Genomic DNA, 20,004 nt, shown 5'->3' with positions numbered 1-20,004 from the left:
CCTCTCCTCTCCTCTCCTCTCCTCTCCTCTCCTCTCCTCTCCTCTCCTCTCCTCTCCTCTCCTCTCCTCTCCTCTCCTCTCCTCTCCTTTCTCCTCTCCTTCCCTTTCCTTTCTCCTCCCCTCCCCTCCCCTCCCCTCCCCTCCCCTCCCCTCCCCTCCCCTCCCCTCCCCTCCCCTCCCCTCCCCTCCCTTCCCCTTCCCTTCCCTTCCCTTCCCTTCCCTTCCCTTCCCTTCCCTTCCCTTCCCTTCCCTTCCCTTCCCTTCCCTTCCCTTCCCACATAATCAGTTAAAGCTAGTGATATGAAAGCTTTTGGCATTGGGTCATTGATGTTAGATGAGGATAGCATATAAATTTCACAAGTACTCAAAGGAAAACTGAGCTACTCAATCTCAAAACAGTTTTTGATAAAAACAATTCTTGACATATAATAAATGCAAATTATTGAGAAGACAATTGTCAGTATATTGAGACTTTTTTGTTGCCTGACACTATTCTCTGTGTACATAAACAACTGATTTCTTTGTATGATGTTTATGATCATAACAAACTAGGAGTTAATATTGGACCTTTCTGTTATTATGTTTATCATGGTTATCCTTTGTCCAAATTTATTGTGGATTTCCTTTAACAGCAGTAATTCCTTTCCTTGAATTACCTTGAGGCAGCATAGCTTTGGTTTGCTCTGCTCTGTCTGGCTGACTTTATATAGAAGACATTTGATTGATTCAAAGGTGACAGAAAACTGTCAAGATTGAAATACCTGTTTCTAATTGATGGTTATTTGGTCTTGAATGAAATGAGAAATAAAAACAAAGACTGCCAGCTGGCTGTTCCTAGAATCATAGAATCAGAATATCCGAGTTGGAAGGGACCCACAAGGAACATCAAGTCCAACTCCTGGGTCTCCAAAGGACCACCCCAAAAAATCAAACCATATTTCTGAGAACATTGTCCAAATACTTCTTGAACACTGGCAGGCTCGGTGCCATAACCACCTCCCAGGGGAGCCTGTTCCAGTGCCCAAACACCTTCTCAATGAAGAACATTTTCCTGATATCCAGTATGACCCTCCCCTGTCCCAGCTCCATGCCGTTCCCTCGGGTCCTGTCGCTGTCCCCAGAGAGCAGAGCTCAGCACCTGCCCCTCTGCTCCCCTCATGAGGAAGTTGCAGGCCACCATGAGGCCTCCCCTCAGCCTGCTCTGCTCTGGGCTGAACAATACAAGTGACTTGAGCCGCTCCTCGTACGTCTTCCCCTCTTGACCCTTTACCATCTTTGTTGCTTTCCTTTGGACGCTCTCTAACAACTTTATATCTTTCTTATTCTGTGATGCCCAAAACTGCACACAGTATTCAATGTGAGGCCACACCAGCACAGAGCACAGCGGGACAATCCCTTCCCTTGACTAGCTAGCAATGCCGTTCTTGATGCACCCCAGGCTACAGTTGGCCTTCCTGGCTGCCAAGGCACACTGCTGGCTCACATTCAGCTTGATGTTGCGCAAACCCCCAGATCCCTCTCTGCAGGGCTGCTCTCCAGCATCTCATCCCCCAGTCTGTATGTATAACCAGGGTTGCCCCATCCCAGGTGCAGAATCTGGTGCTTGCTCTTGTTAAACTTCATATTGTTGGTGATTGCCCAGCTCTCTAATTTGTCAAGATCTCTCTGCAAGGCATCACCACCCTCAACGGAATCAACAGCGCCACCCAATTTGATATCATCTGCAAACTTGTTCAAAAAATCTTCAAGTACTTCATCCAAATCGTTTATGAAAACATTGAAGAGGACTGGTCCTAAAATGGAGCCCTGGGGAACCCCACTATAGGGGGCTACATGAGGTTAATTTCTTTATATCCTACCAGCCAATATAGTCTCTTTTTATAGGTAATCATGGCTATGATGAGGAGCTGGTATAGTACCAGAAAACTTTCCCAATTGTCAGCGTTCTCTTGATTTAGAATGGAGTCAGAATTATTTCCTTTAATTCTCTTCCAAACTGTTTTGGCTTGTTGTTGTTGTTGTTGTTGTTTTTGTTTGTTTGTTTTTGGTTTTTGTTTTTGCAGTTCTTGTATCGATTAGTGTTTGTCTAAAACAGACTAACGAGTTCAGTATTAAAATAAGCACTATAGAGTCCCATGCCTATAGAAGACAGCGTATGTTAAAGAGGAGAGCTCTCTGAACTGTGCTGATCATGGTAATCCAAACAAAACTATCCACAATCCAGTTTTAAATATGTAAACAGTGCTTTGTGAGGATTCTGTACCAGACAGCCTGTAAAGGTAGGGAGAGGTTTCACTGAGGTACCACCTCTTATTTTCAAAAATCAGATTAAGGTGTACTCGGTTGCCCTCAGTTAACAATTACATTAGCTAGAACAGTGTATTAGTCTTAGCTAAATCTGGCTCTCCAGGGCTAAAAGCATATTAATATAGCTTACGTAACAGTATGTATGTGATGTGCTTGGTACATAACAATTTTTTTATATGATGCATCCGTTTGACTACCTCATTTACATACTGCCCACCAAGTGTCACCACTAAGACTACGACTGACGTGCATGTCCTTGGGCAGATTTAAATAGCTTCCTTTGTTTTAATTAAGCTGTCAAAGAAAAGCTTCTTTGTTTTCAACACTTAAAATTAAGCTTGGACAAAAGTCTAAATTTAGCCCTGCAGCAACGATAAATGTAAAGACCAATCACTTGTGTAAGGATTTTGAAATGCTCTCAGAGTTACAAAGATAACCAGAAAAGCAGACTACAAAATAGCAGATCTGAGTAAGAAGCTTCCAGTTTGTATAGTTCCTTTTCTAATTATAGGTGCTTTAAGGCAGCTGATCTATTTCCTTTAAAACTTCTTTCAGGCTAGAAACACTGAATAGCAAAGTTCTGTATTCTGCACATTTTTTAAATTAAACTCTTTGTAGCAATGGAAGTGACAAGGAAAAGTTTACTAGACAAACAGATGGCAGTATATCTCTAAATAAAGCATGCCTAAACCATTCTGTTATTACAAGTGTTACATTTTAGTTTTATTGTCCTTTATGAACATTTATTATATTTTCACTTGAAACCAATGTTTTGAGACTGGAAAGTCATTCAGGAATAATTTGGAATAGGAAGGATTAGGTGATCGTTTAATGTGAAGAACTATGCAATGAAGTTGTCTGCAGTAATAACTCAATTAACTAGACATCCATTTAAATTCAGTATTGCTATTATAACCAGGAATGATGCAGTTCAGAGTTGCTGTGACACTTAGGGTAAGATTAATTTCTTCTAACTGCCTAAAAGTTAACTGTTCTGTTTAACCTAATGGCTTACGTTCTTTGTGTTGGGAGACAGACACCTCCAAAGGACCCTTCATCCTATAGTGTATGCAATGGGATTAATAAGCTTTTGAAACAGAGGGCTGTTTTTCTTTAGATGTCTAGCTTTTAAACTGTTAAATTTCATGCAAATAATTCCATCCTAAATTTAAAACAGAGTCTGTTCTTGGAGCAAATCAGTGTTTCTCAATTAGTACTTTCATGTTTTAAAAATTATAAGATTTATGACTAATATTGGTGAATCACTATAAATTCTTGTAAAGTGAGATCCTGAATGTATCAATTAAAAATAATTAAACATATTGTATAAATATATATAAAATAATTATTATGCCATTCATTTCAATGGACATACATTTTAGTAGTTCAGTGCTGCAACTTGAACCTATAACTATAGAAAACAGCCAAATTAACTGTTCCATGTCTGACTCTCAGGGAAAAACTCATCTAGTAACTTCACTCTACATTTCAAACAGCCTCTTAGTGTTGTCTCTTCCATCTAGCTGCCACATTTCCAAACCACCCTCCGCCAGCTTGACAAAAAATGACATATATAAATAACAAATGCCCAGGTCCTGACTTTACTTTTTCTGTAGTATATGTAATTCCACTCTTTATTTTGTAAGGTAAAATAATGTATTTTATTAAGGAGCTGCAGAATTGAAGGCTTAAGAAATACACTAAGTCTTGAGTTTAGCATGCTTATACAATTGATTTGTAACTATTTAATTGAAAAAAAAAATCATTCTAATCACTTTTAGCGCTTGAGATATATTCAGCCTGTATATTCCTCATTATTCACACACAGAGGGATGTGTTCAATGATTAAGACCCAAAGGATTTAGTTGATAGAATAATCCGCATTTCAAATAAATAAAGAAATAAATAAGCAGTGTGGTATTTAATTCTTTAAAATAAAAGTTATGATGCACGCCAAAGAATAACACTGACTCACAGTTTTAAAAACAGTATCAGCAACTTGTCTGTCCATTGACGGGTTCACTTGTATATCTGTAATGTACAGTCTTGATCTAATAATTGCTAATTATGCAGTTGTTTATCAGCTCATTTGAAACATCGTGAAATTCAGTCTAGCTCAGCAAATTGCTGTGCTTAAGGCATTTTTACATTCTAGGAAATTATAATATCCCCAGAAGGCGAAGAATTAATAATAAAAATCCTCTTTTGTAAAAGATTATCATTGCAGAGCAAATGGAGCAGATCTTCCCTATCTTAGTGCATTTAATATTCTCATTTTTTTTCTATGAAAGTTGGATGGAAAGACTATGTGGGGATCACTGTTTTATTAACTTGTTAAGAGACAAATTTACCGAACCAGTACAGCATATTGATTTCATTGTCTGCTATATGGAAAAGTGGCAATAGTAACGGATGACTTTTAGACATTTCCATATGGGAACCAGCTCATTCTTTAGATATTTTGTGATCTTGATTTATCTGGCTGGCATTGAGGAGGTAGTGATTAAAATTACAGAGATGTTTTCGTGTACTGTGAAAAGCTTAGTTTTTCCTACCATCTAAAATTATTTCTTACTTACACATCCAACTTTATTGAGTCCTGGAATTGTGAGTGTAAAGGATTACAGAAGCAAAACCACAGATTGTATCATTCTGTTGGAAGCAGTATTCTGACAGATAGATTTCAGGTTTAATAGGCAATAAATAGAAATTATAACACTACATGCAGCACATTTTTGATCTGTTATCAAACTTTATTCAAATGATCAAGCATGCAGCCATCTCAGGAGTGGGGGAGCTTAATGTCTTTCATGAAATCCATCATGTAATACAGATGGCTTGATTTAATTATATTTGTAGTTATAAACATACAAAGCTAAATATCTTACCTAAGATATGTAATAAGGAGGAGAAAGGTAGATGTCAAAATAAACTGAGTTATTGTCCTCCAGGCACTTTTATTGAAGGTTCTTGGGTACATAAACATACATTGTCTTCCAAGGTTGTTTTTTTTTTTTTTTTCTGTATATTTTATGGAAACAAACAAACAACCAAAAATTCTTACTGCTTAATGTAGGTGCTAATTCTGCTTTTATCACTGTTATTCATTTTGGCATTGTATTATTTGAGTATTGAGAAAAAAATACCTCAGGGAGCATGCAGGCATCTGTGATCTTTCACTCTACAAAGCGAGTGATCCATGTAGGTAGGGGCTGAAATCATAGCAACACAATTCAGAAATGAATTTTTATGTGTCTGCTCTTCTATCAGACTTTTGGACAAATAGCAAAGTTTATTTCTCAGTTGGATATGTTGATCTCTTAGAAGTCTCAAGCTGATTTCTACTAAGAAATCTTAACGATTTAGGCAAAGTAAACAGCCTTTGTATTAACAGTATTAAGGCCATGCAGTTAAGTGATTTAGAGGAATTAATTATGTATTTTATTTTCACTAAGAATTAATTATGTATTTTATTTTCACCAACCCATCGGAAATATCTTCTGGAGATTTTTGTCAAACCTGGCCTTAGAAATTGAAATATTTTACTTCTGTAAGATAAAAGCAATAAGACATCCCTCAATAAGGGATGCCTTCTTTTCTGTTGAAAGTCTGAGCACAGAAGTACAGCTCTCAACACAGCAAGATGTTTTCTGTGATGCATTTTGTGCAGAAATGGTTTACTGCACTAGACCACAAAGAATCTGTACCACATCTAATTGTAGTTTTTATCCTCAGCTTCAAAAATACGAATAATCACTCTAGAAATAGGAATAAATGTATAATTTTCAAGTCAGTAAGATTTACTTCTGACATATTTTTTTCAATAGTTATTATTTTAATATATATTACCAGCAAAGGAGTTCTAGATGTAGCAGACTTTTATGTTCTTATGGATATACAGTGACCTACTTTGTAGATGTGGACAGAACCCCTGGTCTGTAAAAGTTTGTGAAGTGTGTCTGTAAACTGTGCAAAATATACTTTAAACAAGTCTCGTTGGGGGATGCATTGAAATGGTGTCTTTTACATAAACTCAGATACACTGAGGCAGATGAAATTATTCCTCAGGAGATCTCAAAGCATTATACAAAGGCAGGTAAGTACTATTTCTATTCTAAGAAAAGTGAAAGTCTGAAATTCAGGGATTGATTTTATGAAGCATCAACAACTGCAGTTGCTCAGAAACACAAAAAACAGACACAAAGGTCCTGCCTGAGACCTAAGCAGATGTCTGCCTGCCTTTACACCACTAGCAGCCCTTGCAAAATTCAGTAAAGCACAGCTCGATACATATTGTTGGAGCCAAAAGAACCCAAGGACTTCCAGCGACTCAGGAGTAGAGCTGGCACTGGCATCCTTTTCTCTGGGTACTTTATGCTCTGTCCTGGACTATCAGTACATTGTCTGAAATGTGAAATCATTGTTGTTTTTCTTATATCAACATTAAAATAACAGGTAAGAAGAGCTAAATATGAAGAGGTAGTTCATTTGAGAAATTCTGACAAGATCTACTGTATGCAAGTGAGCCAGAAGCGCTTTATGACACATTCAGTACTTCAGGACTGAATTACAGTTTTAGTAATCATCAGTTCCCCTTCTTCTCTGTCATTTTTTTGTTTAATATATTGCATGGAAGAGACTTATGGTACAAGTTTTATAAGCTTGCAATAAAAATATAACAACTGTTGTATTAAATTATTTAAGTTGTAAACCATTGTAAAAAGCAGAAAAAGTTATATCGACATGGAGCCAGAAAAATGATTATGATGGAGTATAAAATATATTGTGCTGATTACTACAGAATTTTTGCCCAGTTTAGCATATTGTAAATCTTCAGTTGGCCTTAAGAATGAAACTGTGAGTAGGTTTCTCTGAAGGATTGTAGCAAGTGGTTTAAGAAAAATCAAGGTAAAATCAGATTTATAATTTACAAACAAATCAGAGCAGGAATGTGACAATAAATAGAAAATGCCTAAAAGGTCAAAGGATAGAACAAACGTCCAAGTTTCCTCTGAGAGAAAGCCAGAATTCTGGAGAAATAAACAACCAGGTTCATATTTTAAACAAGTATATTATGACTTTTTTCTTTTGTTCTATTGTTTACAGAAAAGAGAGGTACCAGTAACTTTAGATCTGACTATATTAGATCTAAAAGTGCTGCATTTGCCTAAATTAGTTGCTAAAACGCCAACTGAAACACTTATGGAGGACACAAATATATTTAGCATGAAGTTCTGACTATATATATATATAATAAGATCCAGTTAGTTTTCCTTTCTTCTGCCTCCTTGCTCTTGGTAAGTCAGAAATGAAACCTGTTAGATATTCATAACAATCAAAAGCCTTTAGTATCTTCACGTTTCACCTTCTTGTCTTACCAGATTCTTTAGGGCTTTAATGATCCTAGGGGCTCTTGTGGCAGGTTGTAGGTGTTTGATTTGCCCCACAAGGTGATCTGGCAAAATTTCAGCTAGGTCGAGCATGCCTTGTTGCCTTCCTTTCTACCCATGTATGCTTACTTACTGCAAAAGAAAAATAAAATGTGCCTGATACTAATGGATCTTTCTGGCAATGGTGTAACACAGCCTGCTAATGTAATGTAGAAAATACCAATAAGACCACTACAGTGATGATATTCCAGGAGAATACCGGCGCTCTGTGAACGGGTTTTAATGGCTTTCTATAGCCTGTCCTTCTCACGACCGTGTTCTGTTATGCAGAAGGTATGATGTCCCCTGACAAGTTAAGGCCCATGGCATAAAGTATCAGTGTTGACCAAGGAGAGGGCTGTGTGGGCATCTTTGTTATACTTTAAAACTGACATCTCTTCTTGAACAATTTATTTCCCTCTAGCAGTACAGCAGCATTGTTAAAACCAAATCTCATACCACAGATCACATCTTTAAAAGAGAAGCAAGCACAAGGATAAATCAAAAGCATGTTTCCCTGTGCCTTATAGGCTAGCCTTCTTTCTGTGGGAAAGATAAAGGTCACCCTTCCATCACTCGCACTTCATGTTTCCTAAGCGTGGTTAAAGCATCACATCCATTTTCCTTCTGAGCATTTCCAATTTCATTAACCCAGTGTCTCTTTGAGCTAACATGGTTTTTGGTGGAGTTGTGGCTTACAGCTCCAGAACTAGAAATTCCTTTCAAAGGAGCCAGTGTGCAAACAGGGGACCTATTCAGCGCTGCCGATGGGCTTTTCATCTGTGGGTGCTGGCCCACCTGCTGGAACTAGGAGCCCCTGAGCTGTAGGGCAGATCTGAACAGCTTTTCCATTCCCTGTGAGACTATGCTGTGTACTTTACCTCTTGTCCATGTGTCTATAAATCAAAAAATTTACAAGAGTTACATGAGGCAGTGCAATTTGTATAATTCCAAAAGCCCTTCCCTAAAAGTGTCTTTAAAAACAGGTGTTTACATGCATGTATTTTGGTGATTAAATATTCTTTGTTTTTTATTATATATTTACATAATAATTTCACTGTAGCCTTTTGTGATAAATTGTATAAAATACATAATAATGTTTATCAAGCATTCATAAGACAGTCAGGTGTGTAGTCCCTTGACATCTGTGATAGGCTATTCTGGCATCAAGCCCACAAGTAAGTTTCAGACACCCTGTTATAAACCCCTGTGGTTACCGTTAGTGGAAGAACGGCAAAGGTCTCTGAACAGTGAAGTTGTTCAACACCAGAGCAGGTGGGACACATCCAGGCAGCAGAGCTTTACTGGGGAGCCGTTTTAGCTTACAGAGATCTAGAAGCAGTGCCAGCTGAAGAATGATTCAGTTCTTGGCCATTGTTTTATTGCTGTTAGTAAGCGTTAGTAGCTGTGGTGTGCTCTCTAGAGGAAGAAAGGAAGTGTGGTGGGTCAGAGTTTGGTGTCATTTTTTTTTTCTCCAAAAATTACATTAACAAATCATGTGTAATTTTGACACATTTTTCCTACCTGCCAAATTCCTACCTGCCACGCTTTCCTTTTTAAGCTCTGTATTTTTTGTGGTGGTGCTAAACTCTTCATGGTAGACCTTTTCTGTTATTTAGTGTTTACCCAGTGCCAGATAAAATGACGCATAAGTCTTGTGGAAGGCTTTTATAAATTATGCTGTTAACAATTTCAAGTTAGAGCAGAAATTACTTGCAGCTCACATCGTTACATGGCCAAATTTCAGACCTTTTTCTTTCGTGTTGCAGTCGGTTGACACAGCTGAATGACTCTCCCAGTCTCCTGTTCCCAAATCTGTAACAAACCACCAGCTCATATTACACAGGAAGCACTAGCAGTGAGATTTATTTGTCATCTTTGGAGGCCATGAAGAGGAACAAAAGACTTTCATCTCTCTCATTTTCTTCCTTGACTGTAGGGAATAAGAGGGTACTGATATCTTGGGTCTCTGCCACGTGGGATAAAAATCCAATTAATTTAAATCTGCCAGATCGAAGGGAAGTAGCTGTGTGGCTATCAGGAGCCTGCAAACTGCTGGATGGGCCAACAGCAACCTCCAGCAGCAGAATTTCCTGGCTGGAACAGCAGCTGGATTTTATTCCTAATCTAAAATTACTCTACCTTTCTTTTTAGCTTGCTCCAGCCAATTTCACGAAAGTTGTCAGATGCAGCAATAATGAATTTTCAGTCATTTCTAGACCCACTGTAGGATTAAATCAGTGACCTCAGGATGAAAGGCGGTGAATGCCATGACCACTCTTTGTTACCTTTTCCAGGCAGCTTTGATTAAACTGTGTTGTGAAGCCAGACCTGGATCAATATGAATGATCTTCATCGACCTAATAATGTATTTAACATGTTCAGTGCTCTTTTATCTAGTTTTGTTGCAATAAGTTGTTTACATTAGTGCAGCAGATTGATTTAAAGTTTCAGAGCTCTTTCCAACAGTAAACATCTAGAAATAACCTCATCAGTTTGCACGTGATATTATATATAAATATGTGATCTACTGTGCAAGCTCCTCAGCAGGTGTAAATTAGCATGACTACAATTTACAAGAGTTGAGAATCTGTCCTCAAAACTGGAAATGCTTATTCCATCAGTGGTATTTTAAATGATCACGGCATAATTTGACATATAGCAAGGACCATGTTATCTTCTCTGTGCCCAATCTAAAGACGTTTACCACAATCCTTTTTAGAAATCTTTTCTACCGTATCTCCCACCAGTAGATGTATGTCCAGTCATTAAATAATCATCTTTTTATGGTCAGACATTTTAGATGTACCATGTCCAATCAGATATTTCTTAAACCCGTTGGTTTTTTAGGAACTATTTAGCAGACTTGAATAAACGAACAAATGTGGAAGCTGTACCAAACATATCATTTGGGGATGTCAAAGCACTTAACAAACATTGTTACAACTGAGTCCATGTGTAACCACTGAAGGACATATTTGCTTCAGTATGTCTCATGACAGCTTCTTAAAAAATATACTTAAGTGAATTTAACACTTGTGAAAGGTGCCAGATTGACAGGCCCTGGAGATAAAAGTTCTTGAATTACCAGCAGGCACAGCCGAGCTTCCCACACACACTGCCCCACCAGTGTTCCCAACCTTACCTGGAGGGCATAGCTACCAACTGTCCTACAGCTTGCGAATCTGTGCCATCCAGTGCTCTTGGACTGCGGGGCAAAAGTCAGGAGCTGTAATGTGACCAAGAGGTGAAAAAGCAAGTTTCATAATTACTGCACAGGTGCTGTTGCAGTTGATCATTTTCACACCAAGTTTTCAATTAATCTGAAAAAAAAAAAAAAAGAAGAAGAAAGTGCACATTGCTCTGTTTTTGCATACAAAAAAATGTGTACATGAGCCTCCAGTGATTCCTGCAGTTTTATCTGTCCACATAGGCACATTCAGTTTACTACATGAGCAAACAAGTGCTTACACATACTGTGAAGTGCGTTCTCAGATGCTACTTGAAAAATGTGTCCTTACTGTTTTATATGTTTGTAATAATGTCTCCACTCATAACTCATCTCCACTTGGTGTCATTATTGCCCATCCTCCCCAGAGATTTTGAACACAGCTGGCATACAAGTTCAATAACCATCCACCCCTTAAAGAGATTGGGTTGTTTCAGGGTTGAAAGATATCACACAGAGAAAACAGGCTTGTGATCTTTGCACTCTGTCATGGTTTTAGAAAAAGCGCAAGTTCTTCCCCTGGAAGATTGTACTTGGAAAGTTCAGTCCTCCGTTCTCTTTGAAATTATATTTAGACCTCACTGTGAGTACTGGAAAGGCCATATTTAAGTGTTTCTTTATTTAGTGCAGAAGGTTAATGACATTTTAAACAAAAGTGAACATTTATAACCTTGTATAGGCTGATTCTCAACCTGTATATAGGACAGTGCTTAGAGCAGACTGCTGGAAAACACAAAGCAATGAGTTTTCATGCTCTGCTATTTTCTGAACTATAGCCGGCAGCTTGAAAGAATTATTATGGTAGCTAAATCTTAATTCTTTCTGCTGAGAAATAGCCATAACTAATGCGCAGAAGGGCTCAGCAACATTTGTTTATCTTTAGGAGAGTCACATTTCTTTCTGTGTCTTGCCATCAATGTGCGTGATAACATATCTAATTTGATTGGTACAGTGTACTTTGGAAGGTAACGTCTGTATATCTGAAGAGAGTTGTGTGGCACATCATTATCTTAGGGGAGGCATTTGAGATTGTAATTACAATCGTTATAAATATCGGTATAAAAACGCATTTGGTAATTATGGATGCCTGATTTGCTTACATCCTTAGCTTGCATGGTGCATCTGTCACACTGTACAGCTTCAGGAAGAGTTCATACCAGCCTTCAAACTAAGCTGAAGTTTAAGTTTAGAATACGGGAGGAAGTTCAGGAGACAGCGTGTCCTTGGGAGAGGGCTGTTTAGGATGGTAGTATTCATGAACTCAGCTTAAGTATTTTACCTCGTACAACTTCAGTTCTTCTCCTTTACAGGCTGTCTGCTAGAAAACTGCGATGGATCATTTTAGGTCATTTTCTCTAATTCTTCACAGGTTTATTCTCTTTAGTATGTGGTTTCCTGTTTTGTCTAGTCTAGTTTCAAATATCCAGCGTAGCTGAGTATCCTTCTCTGCAGGTTCTGTACCAGATTTTGGTTTAGGCTGCACTTTTTGTCTGTTTATTTTTGCATAGTAACTCAATGGCATTTTAATTGAATGTATTTAATTGCTTAGTTCCTTGTTTTAATCATATCATGTTATAAACTCACCTCAATCTGCTAACTAGTATGCCCAACTACTTTTCTAAGATTTCCGAGCTAGTAGCTGGCCTTTTGCTTAACGTGACAGCAGCAGAAAAGCAAAAGGATTGTCTGAGAGAAGGGAGGGGAATAGCAGGGACCTTCTCTTACAGAATGGCAATACTCTTCTTACAGAAGAATACACGGGAAATCGGAAGGGAAATAGATGTTTCCCTGTTTTTCCTAAGATGTATGGTGTACTTGGGCACCACTGATGACAAAGTTTATCTACTCCATATTGCTCTGAGGATGTGTCTCAGTTCATTAGTTTGAAAACTCTTTTTAGATGTGAAGTATTGTTTTTAATTTTGTTTAGGAAGGGACAGAAAATAGAATTCCATATTAGGGCAGGAGAGGACAGAGATTTGTTCTGGCTGAGTTAAACAAAAGCCTTCAGAAGAATAGAAAGGGGTTGGTTCATTCCCATCTTCATGTAATTTGAATTACAGGGTTTAGTAAGTGAAAAGGATCATAAGCTAAACCCTGCAGAGTCCAGAAAGCACTAATTAACACCCACAGTGAGTAACTTTTCTGAAATCGGTCTTTAATCAAACTTTGCCTTGAAAACAAAACAAGGTATCGTGGCAGCTTGATAAAAGAGATGCATTGCCAAGGCTGACAGGCCCACAATCAAACTAGCACTAAAAATAACTCTTTTTGTCTACTAATTTTCTTTCAGATGCTAAAAAATGCATTAGCTACAGTCTGAAAAAACTTCCGCAGTTACTCAGCCAAATGACTCAGCTCTAGAAAAGTAAGGTTCCTGTAAATGCTAACACCCTCCCTGATGATGAGTGAGCCCCCTTACCTTCCCACACGCTCCCAACTAATCCAAGAGGAACAGCAGAGAGGCTGGTGGGATGGGGAAGGGAACAGGCAGCTGTTGGGTTCCTCTGGAGCTGGTGGTGTGAGGCTGGCCATCCCTCTCCACTTTGCACTAGCAGTGCAGAGTGCAGGCACCTTCACTGACTCGCTGGTTTGGACTAGGAAAAGCCAAGTGTTCACCTTTCTCCTATCTGCCATTAACAGTAAGGTCCATGACTGCTGCCTCACATACTTGCAACTCTTCCTCACTGATTCTGAGAGCGGGACTTCCCAGTGAGGCACTCAGGGAAACAGGTCGTTTTCCTCCTCTTCTTCCTCTGCCCAGCTCGGGAGGCTGCTCAGACTCCTGCAGGCACCCATCTAAGCCTACACCAGTCTGCACTCTGCTTTCACCTGTGCCTGGGAAAAGACATGCTGGAACTGTTTTTTTGTTTGTTTTGTTTTGTTTTTTAATCAGGCTTGGGATAGATTCCAAGGGAATAAGAAATCCACTGCACAAACAGTGCTAGCAGTAAAATATGAAATGGTGGTCTTCCTTTTATAGCATATTTTGGTCTGAGATGAATGGGCTGCTGTGCCTACAACTTACAGAATTTTATGACCAAAAAGGCACTGTCTGGGTGCTAATAAACATAGCCTTCACAGACAAGATTGCCATCCGAAATGGTTCTTTGGTATTAGGGACAAGCTGAAAGAGGAGGGCTAACATTTTATTTAGTGCTTCAAGTCCAGGCTGTATTTTCATCTGTTATGTGATTACTTAGAAAAGGCGCTTTAATTTTTACAACTAAAACGAGTTTGGTGAGAGAAGCAAGAAGCCCTTCAGCATAGATGGGTCCATAAAAGCAAGACAAATCCTTGAATTTACATTTTTATGAAAGATCTTTTTTGTGAATACCAACTGTGCAGACCTGAGTGGCTGTTTTGGCATCTGGCAAGGCATGCATTTTTAGAGACCTGAGTTCCAAATGCAGTCCTGCAACTGCTTCTGTAATTTCACTTTTATTTCTTTTGGGGTACGTATACTTTACAAATACACCTGAAACAGTGCATTTGTTTTTCTTAAATGTCCAAATCGTGAAAGTTACTTAAAAATAATAACAATAATGCTATTACGCATTTACCATGCAACACAAAAGCTCATTCATCAAATGTTGATTTTGAAATAAAAGAGAAGTCTAGACACAGCATAAGAAAACTTTCCAAAATAAAATAGATTTTGAAAGTTATGTAGCAGTGAACACAAATTCTTTTAGCTTGCTCGTCATAGTTTCAAAGACTGGCTTGGGTAATCACTGGTTTAAATCAGCTTCACAGCCTCACCCACATTCAGACTGGTCATTTGTGCTGTATGTCATGGCAACAGACTGCCCCTGCAATCCAAAGCATCTGTTTAACTCTTATTTGGAAAAATGTCCCAGGCCAGAGTGATAAAAGTGCATCACCAGTATTGCATGAAGGAGTTTATGTTGTCTCTAAAGCTGCTCCTGATCTGGTCTGCCAAAAGGTGCTACAGAACTCCCCTATTTACGAGCACTTAACAAAACTCAATTATACCCTGATCGTCACTACAAGTATGGAAACCATTGTTATCCTGATAGTATAAATAAGTAGGCAAAGACAGACTGTAACTCACTTAAAACCAGAAGGACCAAGGGAAATTAGAGTAACAGCCAGGATAAATAATCAGGAGTGGTTGGCTTCCAAAGCAAGTTCTGTTTCCATCCTCCTAAGTTTAATTATTGTTAATTACCCTTTTTTTGTTTGTACCTTTTTTTGTTGTTGTTCATTGGGAAAAAAACATATTTCAAATTATGTGATTTTGGAAGACATTTATAAAAGCATAGAGTAACATATCTTTGGTCAGTTTTTCCTGGAACTGATAGGCTCTTAGTACATTTGAAGATCAAGCTGATGAGCTTAGTTATCAAAGTGGAAACACAATTATTTACAAAATGTTGCCTCAGTTTTTGCTGTGGGCAGAGAGAGCAATTTTGAAAATGTAGTCCATTAACAGGGAACCGACCAACATGACCGACATAAAACAATGTCATCAAGAGTACTAAAGGAAACTGTAAGGTACCATATGGAAAAAAAAAAAAAAAAAAAAAGCACAAAGTACTATTTTGCAAAGCAATTCATTTTTACATTCCAACAGTGAATTTTGTTGACTAGACTAGGTCTTAGTTTTGGACAAGGAAAATCAAGCAAGCCGACTGCACTGGTTTTATTTTAAAATCTTACATTCAGCTACAACATTTTATATTATTTTAAGTAAAAATGTGGGGAAAATCCTGAACTGATTTCTGTAGCATATAAGCCTCACAAACAGTAAAAACAGATTTTTTTAAAAAATAAATTTTCTTCCATTGCTGTTGTAACCAGAGAGGCGGTCAGCTGGATGCGTAAGAAAGGGAAGGGGGTCTCCAGTTCCTCGTGTTTCACCTTTTCATTGCTCTGCCTGACCATTTAAGGCAGAGGCTTGTTCTAGACAGCTTGAATTAAACTATGCTGTGAAACTGTATATAGATCAATGGAAATGATCCACAACAAGAGGCTAATCATGTATTTAACAGCGTTCAGTCGAGTTCAATCACCTTCTTCCATTTCTGTAGCTTTACACTCGTGTGGCAAAGCCTTGGATGTGTATATGTATTTTTTAATCCATCTCATTAGTGACCATATGCTTTGGCTTCAAGGGAGACAAGAACTGCCTGCAATCTGCCAGGGATTTAGGGACATCAATAATTTGTGAATAGTCATGTTGGTACTGGTCGAAGGGTTAAGTGTTCTGCACACCAAGGGCACATCTTTTGGGACTGGAACTCTTAGTCAACTGCTAGGAACCTGATCCCCTGTGACGCATCTTTTCAGAGTACATGCTGCATGTCAGGTCTGCACAGCTGAAGCAATGGAGCTTTATTAGCTCAGGGATTTAAAAACCTGCTCTAAGTGATGTAACAATATCTTTTGGCTAAAAAGTGAAAGAAATATAGTAGTTATAATATGAAAGTGATTTTTTATGTGCTGGGCTAAATGTAATCTTATTATTCTTCACCTGCAAATATCCCATGAAACAGGAGTGTCAGCAGTAATAGGGACCTGGTTCTGGAAACACGTAAGTGGATTCTGTGGCCTCACCTCATACTGGCCCAAATCATACAATGATAGCATAAGATGTAAAAACAGTCATTTGCAATGACCCTGTAGAGGCTCTCAGGGCATTGTTTTATCTACTTAGTCTGAAGAGCACCTTCAAAAACAATAGCTTAGGATGCTATATGCTATCTTATATGTAAGCGTTGCAAAGTCAGTGTGAGATCATCAGAGAGTTGATCTCAGTATGCTGTCCTTAAAGAGGAATGGCTGAAACAGATAGCAATGCCAGAATTTTTAGTGAAAGAGGGAAAAAGTTTGAATTATTTTTGTTCAGTTTGGGTTTTGGTTATGTCCGTATCCCTCAGCTGTGCCAATGGAAAGATGTGTAGTGGTGCAGAAAGAAACTTGGCATGGAGCCTGTGCCATTAACTTGTGCCATTCAGTTGCAAGTAGGGGACGTCCATCCTACAGGGTGAGGATCACCTGCTTTAGGAAAATGTCATGGAGTAATAATAAAGAATGGTGGTGGCACAAAAGATGAAAACATGCACAATATGCGCCACATGTTTGCCACTTGCTAATCAGCTGCTTTTGTTTATACTTCAGTAAATATTCTGTATCAGGGCAGATTAAGTAACTTTAAGACTGGTATCAGCCTTATATAGCTCCTTTTAAAGCTCGGGTAAACACACTCACTATAACCCTCTGTCCCTTACATATAGTCACTTCTAAGGACAACTTCTACAAGTTTGGCCTGCAACTAATGAAATATTTCCCTAAGTCACATAAAGCAAAGAAATTTTTGAAGTCTAAGGTGTCTTTGAACAAGGAGTTGCACACATCAGAAAACACTCATACTGTTGATTGAGGTTCTTATTTACCTAAAATCATAGTATGCAGGAGTGAAAAAAAAAAAAAAGGATTGTGTCATATCATTAAAAATATACAATTAGTATTGGAAGATTTATTTATATTTATTATTTATACCAGGTAAAATATATAGCTGTCAAATTTTGCATTGTGTTAGCTATCATTACATAGCCTGACACAGGTTTACTAATTGTGCACTGTCTTTTGTGGGGACCTGAGACTATAATTTTACTTTTTTTGGAAGACCCTATATCCTCTTTTCAGGGGAAATTTGCATGAGCAGACATTTACTTACAATTTTCAAATGTATAAAGATAGTTATATGTTCAGGCTTTGCTGTGGCAATTTACACTTGCAATAGACAAGCTGGAAAAGTGTCTCTTTCTGACTGTTAAGCAAGTCCACAAGGTCATGTTCAAATGTAAATATTTATGGCTATTTTGGCTGTCCCAAAAAGCAAAAGAATGGAGTTAAATTTCCAGATAGCCTCACTTTCAAATTATCCCTTTGAAAATAACCTTTTTTTTTTTTTATGGTAGCTTTTAGCCCTACTTCATAACTTTTAAACCTGTAAAAAGTTAAAGACCAAAATTACATTTTTACAATATTAACTGAAGAAAAAGAGGAAATGCAGTTGTAATAGGGTGCAGTCGGTGATTTTTGAGGTGAATTTCATTTACCCACTTCCACTGAATGCCTTCTGATCCAGCATAGCTATAAAGCTTACTGAGGACTAAGTTTCGAATGAGACCATTAGCTGCTGCCTAATTAGCAAGGCACTGCTGAATATCTGAGATACAGGGACTGAGTCACTTTTTACACTGAACATGAAGTGCTCTGGCCTTTGAGATGACTGTTGATCTTTGGCTCACCCCATCTGTTTTCACCTCTAATGTCAGTGACGTTAATACAAAAAAGACAGTAGAATTTCAGAAGACTGCTTTTGTCTTTGCCGTATTTCACGTGTGGTGTTGCCACTATTACCTTAATTTATTATACTGCTGCCAGGTAACAAGAGAGAACAGTTTTGGCTTCGGCGAATACAATGGCAAAATTCCTATTTTATCTTACATGAGGTAACACTTTGACTGAACTGCCTATTCACAGTTTCACAGGCAGTGACGCCAAAAAAAAAAAGAAAACACCCTTTGACAGTCTTCAAGTTCTGCCCTCTTTACACCCTCTCTAGCCAAGAACGCTTAGTGTTGTAAAGAATTGCTGTAATCACAGAAGCTACAGACAGAAATAACTTAACAAAACCAAAAACCATGCAGACCATACCTTACCATTAGGAAACTGCCTTTTGCAGAGTCGTTTGGAAGGTTTTCTGCACTCTTCTCTAAAAGCTCTGTGCACCTGGATTCCTAGCGTGTCCTTCGGGGCGGCAGCATCACCAGAAATGTCTTAATGTAGAGTTTTAATTTTCCGTTTTTTACTTTTCTTCCATTATTCTCCTAATTAGATTGTCTCCATTATCGATTCTGTTCCCCTAATGGACTTGGAATTTAGTGATTTCTGTCACAGAACAGTCCCGGCCAAGCTCTTTGTAGCTGCATCCTGTATGTTTCATACTTTGAACCTCTCTGTCGTTCTAGAGCTGCTGCCATGTATGTTGCCATCGCTGGACTTCTTCATCATATCGGCAACATGGCATGCTTGCATCAATTTCAAATAGAAATCATGTTCATAATGGTTTTAAAAATGGCCCATTTTAACTTCTAGTAGACTGCTGCAGCAGGGTGGGACCTGAGGGCAGAAATTCACATACAGACAACTATGCACCTATCATCCCAATACCACTATTTACAAACCACTTAATTTCAGCTGGCCTTTAGTTATTTTTACTGCCTGCACCTAGTGTCAGCTTGCTGTGTCTGTCATCAGCGGACCACTCCTTCAAAGCTGGTCAAAATGCTTTTAACAGTTTTGCAGAAATATGGCCTTAGGTAAAGCTGATCTTAAATTAGTTGACAGGCAGGTGGGAGATGGTGATTCTTCCTTCTGTATACCCTGAAAACTCAGAGTTGCATTTCACTTTTGTTAATTGCTACTCCGTGATAGCTTTCAAAAACATACTCAGAAATCACTTTTAAGAAATGACACATGATAGAAAGTAAGACAAAAAGAATTCATGAATTGTTTTCTTTCTGTTTTAGGACTGCAAGAAAACCTTGAAAAATACTTGGGCAAGAAGACCCCAGCTCTGATTTTAGTCCCTGTGATGGATTTACCTGGCAAGGAAGTTATTCATGCAACGTGCTGGCTAAGCTAGCAGTCTAAAAGAGATGAGCTGATACCAAAACACACATTCATCCTGGAAAGAACAAAGAAAAGAATTGATCACAACTATGTTGGATACTTTCATTAAGCAATATTGTTTGATTTAAGCAAAGTCATATTTAGTTTGTTAATGATGCCTTATGATATGTGACAGAGTCAGCTTTGTATGAACAATAAAGGTTTCTTTTCAAAATATTGTGCTTTTTTCTGACTTATTTTTAGATACATTCTGGTAATTAGCAGGTGGCTCCTGGGAAATGACAGTTGCTCTGATCACTTCAGTTCTTTTGTTTGATATATTTAGGCCTGGTTACAATGAACTGATTACAACATCAGATCTTCTGGATGGAG

The 20,004-nt window shown here is 38.2% G+C and overlaps 1 protein-coding gene across 1 annotated transcript in view; it reads left to right on the top strand.

The window, feature by feature from the left end:
• DPH6 (diphthamine biosynthesis 6) overlaps positions 1 to 19,843 on the top strand; it is a 200,204-nt gene extending 180,361 nt beyond the window's left edge. Inside the window, exon 15 of the mRNA XM_035552235.2 lies at positions 19,530 to 19,843. Coding sequence (XP_035408128.1) covers positions 19,530 to 19,645 — 116 coding nt within the window. The 3' untranslated portion in view covers positions 19,646 to 19,843. The remainder of the gene's footprint in view (positions 1 to 19,529) is intronic.
• Positions 19,844 to 20,004: the final 161 nt, after the last annotated feature.

The sequence above is a fragment of the Cygnus atratus genome, chromosome 5 (genome assembly GCF_013377495.2).
Source record: "Cygnus atratus isolate AKBS03 ecotype Queensland, Australia chromosome 5, CAtr_DNAZoo_HiC_assembly, whole genome shotgun sequence".
In the NCBI taxonomy this organism is placed as follows: Eukaryota; Metazoa; Chordata; class Aves; order Anseriformes; family Anatidae; genus Cygnus; species Cygnus atratus.
The sequence above is the reverse complement of the archived record's forward strand: the minus strand, read 5'-3'. Positions and strand labels throughout refer to the sequence as shown.